Source organism: Mustela nigripes, chromosome 7 (assembly GCF_022355385.1).
Source record: "Mustela nigripes isolate SB6536 chromosome 7, MUSNIG.SB6536, whole genome shotgun sequence".
In the NCBI taxonomy this organism is placed as follows: Eukaryota; Metazoa; Chordata; class Mammalia; order Carnivora; family Mustelidae; genus Mustela; species Mustela nigripes.
The window spans coordinates 71,601,686-71,616,079 of NC_081563.1; the positions used below are offsets into that span (position 1 = coordinate 71,601,686).

General features: G+C 37.7%; 1 protein-coding gene across 20 annotated transcripts in view; it reads left to right on the plus strand.

Annotated features, from left to right (window-relative positions):
* Positions 1-14,394, plus strand: part of NRXN1 (neurexin 1) — a 1,159,797-nt gene that overhangs the window by 1,127,972 nt on the left and 17,431 nt on the right. For 13 of the 20 annotated variants that reach the window (XM_059406092.1, XM_059406088.1, XM_059406087.1 and 10 more), the window contains one exon: positions 8,282-8,369. In XM_059406092.1, the coding sequence (XP_059262075.1) occupies positions 8,282-8,369 (88 nt within the window). The remainder of the gene's footprint in view (positions 1-8,281; positions 8,370-14,394) is intronic. The other 7 variants (XM_059406089.1, XM_059406093.1, XM_059406107.1 and 4 more) reach the window with 1 other exon arrangement.

Consider the following 14,394-nt stretch of genomic DNA (forward strand, 5'->3'; position numbering starts at 1 on the left):
GGGTAGCTAGCTTCCTCTGGCTCTTTCCACATCTTTGATTTTGAACCTCTAATTCTAGGTCCATTGTGTAAATGAGACTACCCTAATCAATAAATGCCTGTCTAGATTGTATATGGGAAGACAGCCAATATTATTAATAAATGGTCACTTCCATTTATATATTTCCAGGATGTAGTGAGAGATAATTTGACAAAACTTGAATGATGGCTGTATGAGAAAGAGAAAAATAAGAATCTCATTAGCACTTATGTGATGAAAACAGTAGCTAATAAGGGAGAACTCAGAAGTTGGAAGTATATTCATTGGTGTATTAATGAGAAGAGGGAAAAAAAGATCATTGAATTAAAGGGCAGAGGGAGAGAGGGAGAGAGAGAATCTTAAGCAGACTCTGAGCTGAGTGCGGAGTCTGAATGGAGCTCAGTTCTTCAGTTCATCAGATCACAATCTGAGCTGAAATCAAGAGTCAGATGCTTAACTAGCTGACCCTCACCCCGGCCCTGGATACCCCCTCACTGAAGTAATTTTGTAGCCAGAATGGCCAGCAGTGTTCTTTTTTTTTTTTTTTTTAAGATTTTATTTATTTATTTGACACACAGAGAGAGATCACAGGTAAGCAGAGAGGCAGGCAGAGAGAGAGGGGGAAGCAGGCTCCCTGCTGAGCAGAGAGCCTGATGCAGTGCTTGATCCCAGGACCCTGAGATCATGACCTGAGCTGAAGGCAGAGGCTTAATCCACTGAGCTACCCAGGTGCCCTGGCCTGCAGTGTTCTAAGTCAAGGAGAAAGAATAAGCAGGAGAATTTTCAATAATTTTCTATTTCTTTCTGTCCTCCCAAATTTAGTTACACATTTTGTATAGAAACAAGAGACATGATGTGTAAGTCTTTAAGCACCTAAGAAAAGATCACAACAAGTAAATAAAGAACCTTCAGGTATTACTTCAAAATAACTGTGACTGGGGCACCTGGGTGGCTCAGTGGGTTGGGCCTCTGCCTTTGGCTCAGGTCTTGATCTCAGGGTTCTGGGATCGAGCCCCACATCAGGCTCTCTGCTCAGCAGGGAGCCTGCTTCCCGCCCCCCACCACCTGTCTCTCTGCCTACTTTTGTTCTCTCTCTCTCTGTCAAATAAATAAATAAAATCTTTTAAAAAAACTTTAAAAAACTGTGATTATATCAATATTTGATTTTTTTATAACCAGATTTTAAAAAACTAAACACTAGCATTCATTTTGTTCCCTCTTTAGTGTCTATTTAGTGTGCTGCCATATCAACAGTGCAATTAGCTGTGTGTGTGTCTCCTTATAAGTGTGTGTTTTTTCTTTGTAATAATTTTAGTGGTTACTTATCTGAAACCCAATAATCTCTTTTGCCACCTTTTAACTTATGTTAAATGTATTTCATCGTGTATCTTTGTAGATCATATTACATCCTTTAAAGAACAAAATGGTTTTGGATGGATGGATGATGGTTGGATGGATGGATGGATGGATGGATGGATGGATGGATGGGTGATGAATGGATAGCTAGAAGTCATCTGGGATAAGATAAAGAGACAAACACAATTTATTGAGGTCAGTATAGTCTCATAGTTGTGCCACTAATTGACACTATAATTGTGTTCAAACAAAAACACTTAATTTTGCAGCTTCTGTTTCCTGATATGTAAAATGAAGTGGTCAGACTAATGATCACTAAGGTCTGGTGCAATGCAGGGAGATATGTGACTGCTTGGCTAAAACATGATTCTATCCCTTAACGTGTTAAATGCCAACAACATAAGCTTGAATTTTGGAGACATGTTAGTTGAATCATTGGCATTTTATACTGATAAAAAAAAATCTGTTTTGGCATCATTACCCCCATAATGATTTTCAGTTCAACCTGTGTGACTAATTAGTTCATTCAGTCATAATAGTTGGAGTAGAGAGTCATATTGACTTCGCTAAAAGCCTAGATTTACATTGTAAACATCTCTCAGTGTTCATTCAATTTGGAAATGGCCAAACACATTTCAGAAAGTGCCTTGTCCAAAAGCAAACTGAATAGAGAGAGAAGAGAGTTGATAACAGGTGTATTCTGGTTTCCCCTTCAGCATCTTCGCTCCACTTCCAGCAGTCTTCGAGGCTTTTATACCCCATGTTCTAATGAATGAGAATCCAGAAGAACAGATTATTATAATCCCTGTCTGAAAATTCAAACTGGACTTTAACTTTGTCTTTTGGCCAGCTCTTTTACATTTCTTTGGCTAAAAATGAAAATGCAATATTGCCATCAAGATCATTAGCAGCTTAAAGAGAAAGTACAAGAGAAATACTATCTTTTTTAAAATCTAAATTTAATTTCAAGTTTTCTGACACTAGGTTTCTCTTTTGCACGTTTGCAACTTTGCATAACTTTTCTAAAATATGATCTTTTTTGACTAAGCAGAAATCCAATTCTTTTCTTTCTTCAATAGTTCCTTTAAATTCATTTTTTGTGGCATTATTTCCTCACCCCTATCTTCCCCTTTGAGTTTTACCTGTCAGGATGACCAGTATTGAATGCACATAAAAATGCATGTTTAAATGAGTGAGATGTCATGGTCTCTTTTCCATGGTTTTTCTATCCAATCCACATTTTAAATAGTGACAAAATTTTTGAAGAAAATTGCATGGCTTTCAAGTCTGTCTTTTCCCCAAGCAGACAGCTGATTTATGGTCATTTTTTGTAATAACCTTAGGCACCAACTGGGGAAAAAAAAAATGTTAAAGAAATGTGAAAGCTGGCTGTTTTCAGAGATATTTAAGCTTTTCCCTAAATATTCATGAATGCCAATGTTCAAACATTCCAATTGGGTAAATGAGTGTACAAACGGGTATTTTTTTGAGCATGCACTTAACTCTAATGCTCAGAATAATAGCACCTCCACCTGCATTCTGCATAACCATGTTGTTGGTGAATACTTAATGAAGTAATAGGGGAGCACTGCTGCATTTCAAGAAAAACAAGCTATTTTAATTGAATTGATTATTATTTGTATCAGTGAGTGATTTTTTTCCCCCATGCTTTAGAATAGAGCAGGCACAATAAGTTATTTGGGGGCAGGAAACATAATTTACACCTTGTTAGGTAGTGACCATATCTTGTACCCACCTGAAAATGCTGTGCATAGAAGAGGTGTTTTATATTTGTTGGTAACTAATTGATCCTCAGGTTTTTTGTTATTCATGTGCTGGAGCTACGCTTCACATATTGAATCATAGTTCATTGCTTTTATTTTTATGAGATTAGTTAGCCATGGGATTGACATCTTTACATGGCATCTACTACTCAGAGAAATAATTGACAAATAAGAACCAAAAGCTTGATTGAGATTTCTGTGGAAGCTACCATAGAATCTATGCAGTCTCTAAACTCATTGTGCACCTTTAATAGGGTTGTTGATTAACTAAAACTGCCAATTGGATGTACTTCTTTATTGTTTCGATTTGGCCAAACTGACCCATGGTTTGGAAATTGTCCATATGTACTACAATGGGGTTGTTTTTCTGCAGTTTTCCTCTTAAAATTTGTCACTTCCCCCAACTCCTAGAAACTTCTCGTCTTACAGGTTTATCAGTGCAATGCATTGGACCTTGGCTTGGGCAATTTGTAACACTAATTCTGAATCTCGACTTCCCCCCCGCCCCCCATGGAACCCTGCCTAGCAATAAATCTTTTCTGGAGAGACTATCAGATTCAGTCCTGCAAGCCAGACATGAATGCTCTTTCACTTCCAGAATAGCTTCACACAGACAAAAGTATCAGCAAGAACAGGTGTCCCTCAGTTACCAAAACATGTCTCGTATCAGCTAGTTCCATACTCACCCTGTCCATCAGCTCGATCAATTCAGTTTAAATGTCCATCACAGTAGTGACAGATTAGGCTCAATCCTGCTATACCAGGGAGCACCATTGCTTGAGACAATGATTCTCAACCTTGTATTTGGATGTATAGCCAGATAAACTCTTGCCCTTTAGAAACAAAGTTATAATCACAATTTTAAAGTAAATCATGAATTTCTTTGTGGACATCAAATTCATGGTGGACATCCTTCTGCGTAGTGGGAGTTCCTTCTTTTCCTCAACAAAGCAAGTCTGTCCTGATAGAGTTTTCTTGTGGGCATTCTCATCAGAATGTATCAGTCTTCAGTAAAGCTGATTATCATGAGGAATAAAGTATAGGGTTGCTGTTCTTAGTAGAGATATAACCTTACAGATGAAGTTTATCTACCCTCTCATCATACCTCTTTGCCACACAGATACGCATTTGTGCTGTATTTTTTTTTTAAGTGATAGCAAGTGACTGTGCAGCAATTTCCACCGTAAAAGGTTGGTGGGGGGGGGATGCCTGTAAGTAAGAAAGAACAAAAATACACCACTTTCTCTACTTTCTAACCCACCAAATGGTGTCTCTCTTAATAACCATGGCTGTCCCATAAGTGAAATAAGTTGTTGTAATTTTTTGCTATACACATCCTTTCTCCCCCATTCTGATTATATTTCTATATTCTGTAATATGTTGGTGTTTTCCCACAGAGCATAATGAATTAGGTTTCAGTACCTTTATTTCTTAAAGTCTGTCCACATCATTTTTTTCCCCTAAAGGTAAGGAAACCTAGATATTTTGAGTAGACATTTTGAATGAGAATAGATGCTTGCCATGTGAGTGTATGGGCCCTTCTGAATTAGGGAAGACCAGCCTGGCATGTTGACCTGTGAGTGGTTAAATGCCCAGTTAGGGACATTTATCTAAATGGACGGTTATGTAAAGCTAATGCTTTTGCTTGATTACTATTCTGTCTCTTTCAGCAGGTTGTCTCTTTTCTGAAAAAGGTTATAAACATCAGGGAAAGTATACCGAAGAATAGAATTGATTAATGTGACATATTTGAGTTTCTTTCTACCACTCTCTCAACAGCGTGTCATAGAGAGGCAGCTCCAAACACAGGGAATTAAATTTAAATTACACAGCTTTGGCTAGAATATTGTTCAGTTAATTCAGCCTCCGAAATGAGATTTGATTTATTTTCCCTACTCTTGAGCCACTTCCTGATTTTTCATGAAGTGATGATTTCTGCCAAGGCATCTATTGATTCAAGATCTTTTATTCAGAAGACTATTGCTGGTTTTCTATTTCTGAGGAGAATAAATATGAAAAACAAGAATGTGTATTCATTATACAGAAAAAGTACATTAAAAACTAAAATACAGTTTTATAGTAAGGTCATATTTATACAGTGATTTTTTTTTCTACTGTAGGAGGGCTATAGAAGGTACTATTTATTTTATGATGTTTTCTGTTATTTTAGGTGCTGGGTTTTGTGAAAGATAACACTGAGAACATTCTCACACTTTTTGTTTGCTGTGGAATTATTCCTATGTAGAAAATAGGTCAACTTTAAAACAAAAGTTAGCTTGTGTGGCTTAAATAATTTAGTCTTCATGAAACACTATCCACTGAGTCCCACATTTTTAGCCCATGAATTTATTTTAAGAAGCAGCCTTCATTATTTATATTTGATGTTTGATTTCTATTCAAAATGTAAATCTAGGCAGTAAAAGATGGGAGCTTAGTTCAACAAAGTACCAATATAGCTACTGTATTTTGATATAAATACTAATGTGAGATCTGGAAGTTTGAGAATAATTCACACATACCACTTCCGGTTTAATATCTAAAATTATATTACTTATATATAGTGCAAAAGAAGATTAAATCAGTGCTACATTTATTGAAATAACAACAATTATGTTGATAATATCACAAACTTTATGAGCATTTACAATGTGGTCTTATTTTAGGTAATTTTTCTGGCTAATCCTTACAACAATAGGAACTTTTATCCCTCCATTTTTTCAGATGAGAAAAATAAGGCTCAGAACAAGTTTTACACTTTTAAAGCAGACTTTTACAATTTCCGCACTGCTGACATTGTGATTCATAAAATTCTTTGTGCTGAGAGGGTGGTTGCATGCACAGGATAGGTTGTGTCTCTGCAAGGGAAGCTGCTGTTAACTTCCTATTAGAATCGGAATCTCACTGGATTCTAATAGTAGCAGACAGTCCCCCAAGAGTCCCCAGCCCAGCTGTGATGTCTGCAGACTTTACCAAATGCCCCCACCACGACCACCACAAGCCCCAGGTAAAGGAGGAGAAAGGGAGCAGCAGCATTCCTGGGATGAGAAACACAGGATTAAAAAAAAATTTATTCTCATCCTCCTCCCCACCCCCGTCAAGAAGAGAACAACAAGCCTATACTAATTTCATCAATATAATTAAAATTCCTCAAGGGCAATGAGAAATTCTCTTGTAACCTTGAAAGTAACTTTAAAGAGTATCTACTCTTTAAAATAAATAAATAAATAAAAAGCTTTCCACTTTTAAGTTGACTCTAAAAACAAACAAACAAAATATAAAAACCAGATAATCTGCTCTGGGGTGAATTGGAAAAATTGGCCTGCATGACCTCATAATCCAGTAACTTGCTATTATCAAGTCTGTTTGGATGTTATCCTGCAAAATGTGCTGGTGCCAAAAGGAGGATGGGTTTTGCCTTTTAAAGCTCACTTTAATGAAAGATACCTGTGTGACCAGAGCACCAATTGCTGGTAGTTATCACTGACATGAACAGTTACAATTCCAGGAAAACTGATACTTTGAACTAACTCTTTTAAAATAATAGCAGCAAAATCAACGAATCCAGTCACCCAGCGGTCTCTCAGGAGAATGAAGAGCAAAATAACCTGAAACCATCTCAAAAATGCTATTTAAATGCCTGTGTTTGTTTAAAGTTACATGATGATGTAGTAGCATCTGAACAAATTCTTTATTTTTCAGTAATTAAAGACCCTGCACTTGAAAGAATTTTAAGCTGAGTTTTGTCATAGAAGTATATTATCCTTCGTCTTCATTTTTCAAAAGGCATAAATTTCCTAACATTTATTTGTTTATATTTTAATCTCTGACTATACTAAGTCCTCCTTTAAGGAAAATGAGTCATACCATTTTCCTTTTTTTTCTTTCATGTAGAATCTATATTACTGTAATTCCATTTTTAAATAAGGACATCCATCATCAGTATTGTGGTTCTGAGTGTCATCTAAAAATTATCTTTAATCCTTAGCCAAACTAATGAGATATTTTGTCTTATGCATTGAATTCTTTGTTACTTTAGCATTAGCCAAATCTGATGCAAACCTTCACAATTTCTATGCAATATCTATGCCGAGTTTACTGCTCCTTGTAAGTGGCAGTAAAGGACAACCTTTGGTGCTTGTAAATGTGTTGATTATGTGGCTAACTGCTAGGATTTACACACTCTGCTTTTTATTACAGTGATGGTTATCTTTTTTGCTGTAAGTGCAATGAAGCAACTAGAATGTCACAGAGAAAACTGTCACCTCTATCCTTTTTGCCATAAAATATCAACCCCCCATACGCTTTTCAATGAAAAGCGTAATAATGAAAAAACCTTAATAATGAAAAGGACAACGGTGAAATGATACCCGCTACTGAATATTGCAAAACTAAGAATCAAGTGTGAAAGCTACGCACACACACACACACACACACACACTTCCTCAAATGGACTATATTTGCTTCCCTTTAATGCATCAGTGAAATATATTCTCTGCTTAATCTGTGTTCCCTAATAATGACAAGCTATATCTCAAAGATTCATCAAATTCTACCTGGTCATGAATATAAAAGGTTATAGCTATTCTGCTTTTAGGAAGCTAAGCACAAGTACTGCATAAAGCCTACTGATGCATACTTTGTAGCACTCCAGGGTTGTAATAAATTTCAAATCATCTGCTTATGCCAGGTTGTTTTAAACCCCTGTATGCTACTGTGTGCAGCTTCTCTGTGCAGTTGGATGAATGGGTACTGCAAGTTGGCTGTCACCATTTCTGTGTGCTTATGTAAAACAAGTTGCAATCAGATTTTCACAAATATGCAAATACTTCCATGGGAGATCTAAAATAGGTCGAAAAATGTAGGCTCTGTGTCCTTGGAAAGGGAAATACTGAATTTGGTTTCTCAGCCTATCAGGAAAACACAAACGATGTTTCATTTGTCACTGGGAGAAAGATGAGCATATCTGCTAGGTCCCTTTAAATTAATCTACTCACCTGTGAAGTGTGTAAGCCTGGCGATTCACACACCTGTACCCCTGGGGCTAATAATACATTATATGTTAATAAAAATTTAAAAATTAAAAGACAAAAAAAATTAATCTACTCGATGTGATTCTTTTACAGACCACCGACGACATCCTTGTGGCGTCAGCAGAATGTCCCAGCGATGACGAGGACATTGACCCCTGTGAGCCGAGCTCAGGTGGGTTAGGTTAGTCGACTTTTTTTCTTACTTTTTTTGCTTTACTCTAAATCTGTATTGCATGCTGTCGTCCTTAGAATAGCCTTGCATTTCTATCTAGAAGCCCACTCCATTGAACAATGTCTCATTGTGAGACAAGGGGTTTTGCTCTTCATGTGCAAAAATTCCCCCACAATTTATTGAAAAACAAATTTTAAAAACAAAACCCACTAAGATTAGGTATTTCAGAAAAAGCAGTGGGGGACAGCACACAAGGCTGGTGCCTTACTGTTCACATTCCATTAACTCACAGTGTAATTTTTGTGTATAATGGTATAATGAGCTTTCCCTTGGGTCACCTATAGTAAAATTGTAAAGCTTAAAAATGGCAGTGCACTGTGGAAAATTATTTGACCTTTCTACTGATAAAAAGTCCCCACCACTCACTCTGCCAGCAAATTATCTTAAGTGATAAATTTCTGAATTTCAGAAGAAAGAGCATTATGGTAGTAGTCAAACAAACAGCAGGTAGAATCCTTGATACATTTAATCGAGAAATATTTGATTCTTGCGGCGTCTCCCGAAAGTGTAAGCTGGTGCGTTTTAACTCTAGTCGATGCATAATTTCTCCTCCTTCTTTGTGATAGGTGTGACTGACTAACACAAAAATAATGTTTCCAAAGCAGCCCTTTATCATTAAGTTGTTGGCTTTTAACTCTGAAAATGAGTGAATCATAGGCCGGGTTTGCTTCCAGATATTCATAATACTTAATATCAGGGTCATTTCCATTCATTTCCTCTGTAAAGCGGCATTTCTTCAAATTCAGTAATTTTCTTGGTTAGGTAAAAAAGGCGAGGGAGACGAATATAGACTATCCCTGGTCAGTTAGCTCATGACCTGTAGCTGTCACAGGAATCCCAGAAGAAGTTCATGTCACCATACAATAACAAATTGGTCTTCTTCTTAAGTATATTTCTTTCAAATGAATCCACTATTCTGATATCTGAATTTTTAAAAATGGCTCAGGATGCCTATCCTGCATCTTCGGGGGAATCACGTCCCACTGATTGTAGCCACATACCCTGAGCACTAGGTGGCAGCAAGGAGCAGGGACTCAGTCCTACCTCGGCAAGAGAAGATCAGGAGATGTCGAAAGGTCATGGCCTCTCCACCTCACCCATCAAAATTCTTGGCCTCCAGAATGTGGTGAGAACACTGGTGATCATCCATTCCATTCCAACAGTTTATTGGTCTCTGCAACAATTCCCTTTTGGTTGTCTGGACAGATAGGGTCACTTCATGATACCATCCTGGGCTCCTTTGCCAACTTCCTGCCTTTTTTCCCACTGGTATTCTCATTCTTTCTGTGTTAGTTTAAAAAAAAAAAAAAAAAAGTTATTTCTTTTTTCTCTATTACATCAGCCCCATTTCTTTGCCTTCTCCTTTCCTAAATTTCTTCTTTTTTTAATTTCTCTGACTTTCACATGTCCGATCATGACATTTTTAAAAAATATTTTTAAATTTTTTATTATGCTCAACTAGCCAATGTATCACCATTAGTTTTTGATATAATGTTCAGTGGTTCATTAGTTGCATATAACACCCAGTGCTCATCGGCACACATATCCTCCTTGATATCCATCACCCAGTTCCCTCATCCCCCACCCACCTCCCTTCTGTAACCCTCAGTTTGGTTCCTGATGTCCAGAGTCTCTCATGGTTTGTCCCCCTCTCCGATTTCTTCCCATTCAGTTTTCTTTCCCTTTCCCTATGGTCCTCCACTCTATTCCTTATGATCCATATATGAGTGAAACCACATGATAATCGTCTTTCTCTGCTTGCCTTACTTCACCCAACATAAACCCTTCCAATTCTACCCATGTGGATGCAAATGGTGGGTATTTATCCTTTTTGATGGCCCAGTAATACTCCATATTGACATTCGTTTTTATATATGATTTTCTCTGAAATCCTCTAGCATGGATTGTTGATAAAACAAAGTCTAGTATGTTTGTATGTTGGGGTGTGTGCGGGTGTGTGTCTGTTTATATTTGTGTTTGCTTTTGTTTTCCCAATTAGCATTTTCTTGAGAGAATGTTGATTTTTGCAGTGTTTCTTACTATATTAACATAGTGCTGAAAGTGGTATAGAGTCTTCCCAATTACAGTACTTGCTGTAATTGGTTTTCCTCTGGCCTCAGTTTTTCTTTTGCTGACCGAGTATAGGTCATCATCCTTTTTGTATGTAGAATTCTCACCCTGAGTACCTAGCAAATTCAGTTGAGAACTCTGATTACACTTAAAATTTGCAATTTTTTTTTCCTCCTGAGCACAGCTAAATGATTCAGTTCTTCTAGCCACTGCTTACAGGTCTTATTAACCATTCTTTATAGACCAGCTTACTGTCTCCCCCTTTCTCTGGGGACACTGGCCCTAAGAACACAATAGTGAGGGTATGCAGAGAAGAAGAGAGGAGAGAAAGGGAGAGGTTTTTTGTCATCCTCTCTCCTTATTCACCAGACCTCTGTTTTCTCATGTTGTAGCATGATGGAAAGTGAGAAGCAGTTTGTTAATAGCCATACTCTAGATTCTCTTTCTGTCCCATTTTCTTCATACTTATCACCATCAGAACAAATCTGGTTTGCCTGTTACTTGTTCCTTAATGCACAGCTTGCATCGCTCCGCAAAGCAGGAACCCTGTTCATCTTGCTCCCTGCATGGGTTTGCTGAGTGAATTTTCATTTTATTCCACTCATCAGAGTCCGTTGCCCAGTGGACAGGGCGCAGCAGCTGCTGACTATGTGATGGCAACTCCTTCCATACTCTTGCACCAAGTCTACTGGAACATCCCATCCTCTCCCTCACTATTTCTTTCCACTCTCCATAGCTCTCAGTTCATCAATTCTCTTAAGATGTAAACCTCAAATTCTGTTGCTTCAATGTCATCTTTCACTGTAGGCTCTTCTTGTGATCTTACCTTTCCTTGGTAGTGTCTTGATGATGTATTTCATGAGTGCACCTCTTTCTCCATTATATTTTGTAAGTGAGAACTCTTTTCTACATTAGCTTTTTCTGTCCAATTCCCTATGATTTTCTTCATACCCATCTTTATCATTCATCCAGTGATGCTCTTTTGGCAGACTTGGTTATTTGTGATAGCTTCTTATGAAATCATTAGTATATATGATTTTTTTCCATTTTCCAAATATTTTTTGAATAGCAGTGTTTTTTTTTTTAATCCCATTCTAATCTGAATATTGTTTCATTATAGGATGCCCCTCCTGCACGTCTTTGTTTCTTGGTGTACCGACATACTGGTTTTCTTAAATGTATTTTTCTGGTTTTCTTTCTTCTTGAATACAAACATAAAATAACATGGACAAAAACTGTAGTTGCGGGGCGCCTGGGTGGCTCAGAGGGTTGGGCCTCTGCCCTCAGCTCAGGTCATGATCCCAGGGTCCTGGGATCAAGCCCATGTCGGGCTCTCTGCTCAGCAGGGAGCCTGCTTCCACCTCTCTCTCTGCCTTCCTCTCTGCCTACTTGTGATGTCCGTCTGTCAAATAAATTAAAAAAAAAAAAAACTATAGTTGCTGCTGTTATTAGACTTTACTGTTAGATATAACTTGATAGAAATCATTTCAGATATTAGCAGGTCATATTTTAGGAACCTGATTTTTTTAGGAAAGTTACATGCTGAATTAAATATTCAGAAATATATATATCTGCTATGCCCTTTTCCTAATCCTTAAACAAGTGAAAGAAGATTTTTTTAAAGATTATTTACTTGAGAGAGACAAAGAGTGGGGATAAGGTCAGAGGGAAAGAATCTTTAAGCAGACACCCTGTTGAGTCCAGAGCCAGATGCAGGGCTCCACCCCAGGACCCTGAGAACATGACCGGAGCCAAAACCAAGAGCCAGTGGCTTAACTGACTGAGCCACCCAAGCTTCCCAACAAAAGAAGATATTTTTATAAAAAGATGCATAATTACTTTTACAAGTAGATTGACCAAATCTTCCCTGTATTTCACACTAAACTCTTTCAGAATCCCTGAATATTTACATATGAAGGTTCTCTAATCACCCTGGACCCACCCTCTCTTGAAAAAATAGTTTCTTCTGTGAAAATGGGTTATGCTCATTTAGGTTTCTTCCTAAGGTGCTATTAAGGAAACGGGGAAAATCTGGCACCTTCTTGAACAACAGTAAAGCCTACCTTTTTATCAAGTGTTTGATAAATTTGAATCACTATGTGGTTCCACTCAAAACTCTTAATGAGGAGGGAAGTTATATATTTGGTGGATTTTCAGTTTCACCATTGATCAAGTAATATGAAGTCCTACTTCACCACCCTTTGCTGTCTTAAGCTCTGGGAACAAAAATAGAACATTTACACCTTCAGTTCCATTCTGCAAAAGAACATCTTTCATTCTACGCCACGCGCTTTTTCAGTGATTCTTTATGATTGCTGGGTTCTTCATCTTTGACATTAAAATATTCCCCTATTTCTCCTGTTGTTGCAAGAATTAAAACAAGTGTACTAAAGGCACCAACTACAATGCCTGGCATGAAGTAGAACATAAATGGTTGCTTTTCATTTTCCCAGTTCAGTTATATAAAAAAAGAATATTCAAGCTATTTTTTCCCTTTTACGTAATGCTGTTACTTTTCCTGGCCGAAAATTGGTGGGCAACTGATGAAACCACTCAGGCCTCCTGATGGGAAGTGTACATGTTGAAACTGGATTGGGAGCAACCCCCTGGGTGAGAACACATGGAACTCAATTAAACTTGACTCCAGCCACACAGGCCTGCATGGTTAGCGTTGGGTGACAACTTCACATTGGTATAAATTTAGTGTTTGAGAATATGAGAGTGTGGCTATACAATTTAGGAGGTCTAATTGAACCCCACCTTTTGGAATGAAGTAACTAGGTCACAGGCCACCATTGCCCTAAAATGCCCAGTTTCAGCAGCCTGGACAGGGGACAAGCGGATGACTTTTTCTTCACACTTCTCAAAAAAGACTTGCAACTTTTGTGCTTTTCTCTCAGCCCAGAGATACAGTTCTTAGATTAAGTGAATTAATATGTGGAAAACATGTTGTAGAACAGTGTCTTGGTCGTAATACATGCTATAGGAATGTTTGCTGTTATTACAGTTTGTATTATGTGAATATACATATTTTCCAAGACCTTTTTCCCCCACATGAAAAGAAGGCTTTGTAAAACAGAGTTCTTTGAAATCTCATGTTTTTGATTCACTTAGTAAGCTGACAAAATGGCAGCCCTGCAAACCACTTCATGTTCCAAAATGGTCCTTAAGCCTGCCTGTGCCCTCAGTTTTGAGGCCCTCTTCTAAACAGACCCCTTTCTCCAAACTCCGGAAGAAATTAGAGGAGATGACATCTAAGACTATACCTAAGGCTGAGACTATAAATGAAGATAACGAAGCTCTTTGGTGTGGGAGCTTCCCGATGAGTAACTCTAAATTGTCATTTGTTACACAGGAAACAGGACCAGCTTCCTGTTTCCTGGGATCCCACTTAGGAAGGATAATCTCCTCATAAATTTATAATGCTTAGAATGATTTGTCTGTGCTCTTTCTATTTGTGGGTGGGGGTGGAGGGGGACCTAATAGGATATGGGGCCACTTTTAGATCAAACTATTTTTAAATGAGAAAAAGGAAAGCTTACTAACAAAAAAATTGAAGCAGAGGGAAAGGTTTGTCATTTTTGTGGCCAATCTCTTAAGCACTTGCTGAACTAATGGGGATAAGGTAATCAGGACAGCCCCCTCAGAGAATACCTGTTGATTGCCCAGCAGTGACATCACATTGAGTGGGGCTCAGGTTATACGAATAATGATAGATAACATTAATAACAGGTTTTAGAGAAGATTTATACTGTTTGCCATTGTTCTTAGTACTTCATAAACATTATATTTCATTATTTTACAAAACTATGAAGTATTTTCATAGCTAGGGAGACAGAAAGATTAAGTTACTTTTTATAAGATAAGAGAGCTTGAACACTCTCGAATTTAGAAAAGGTGAGCT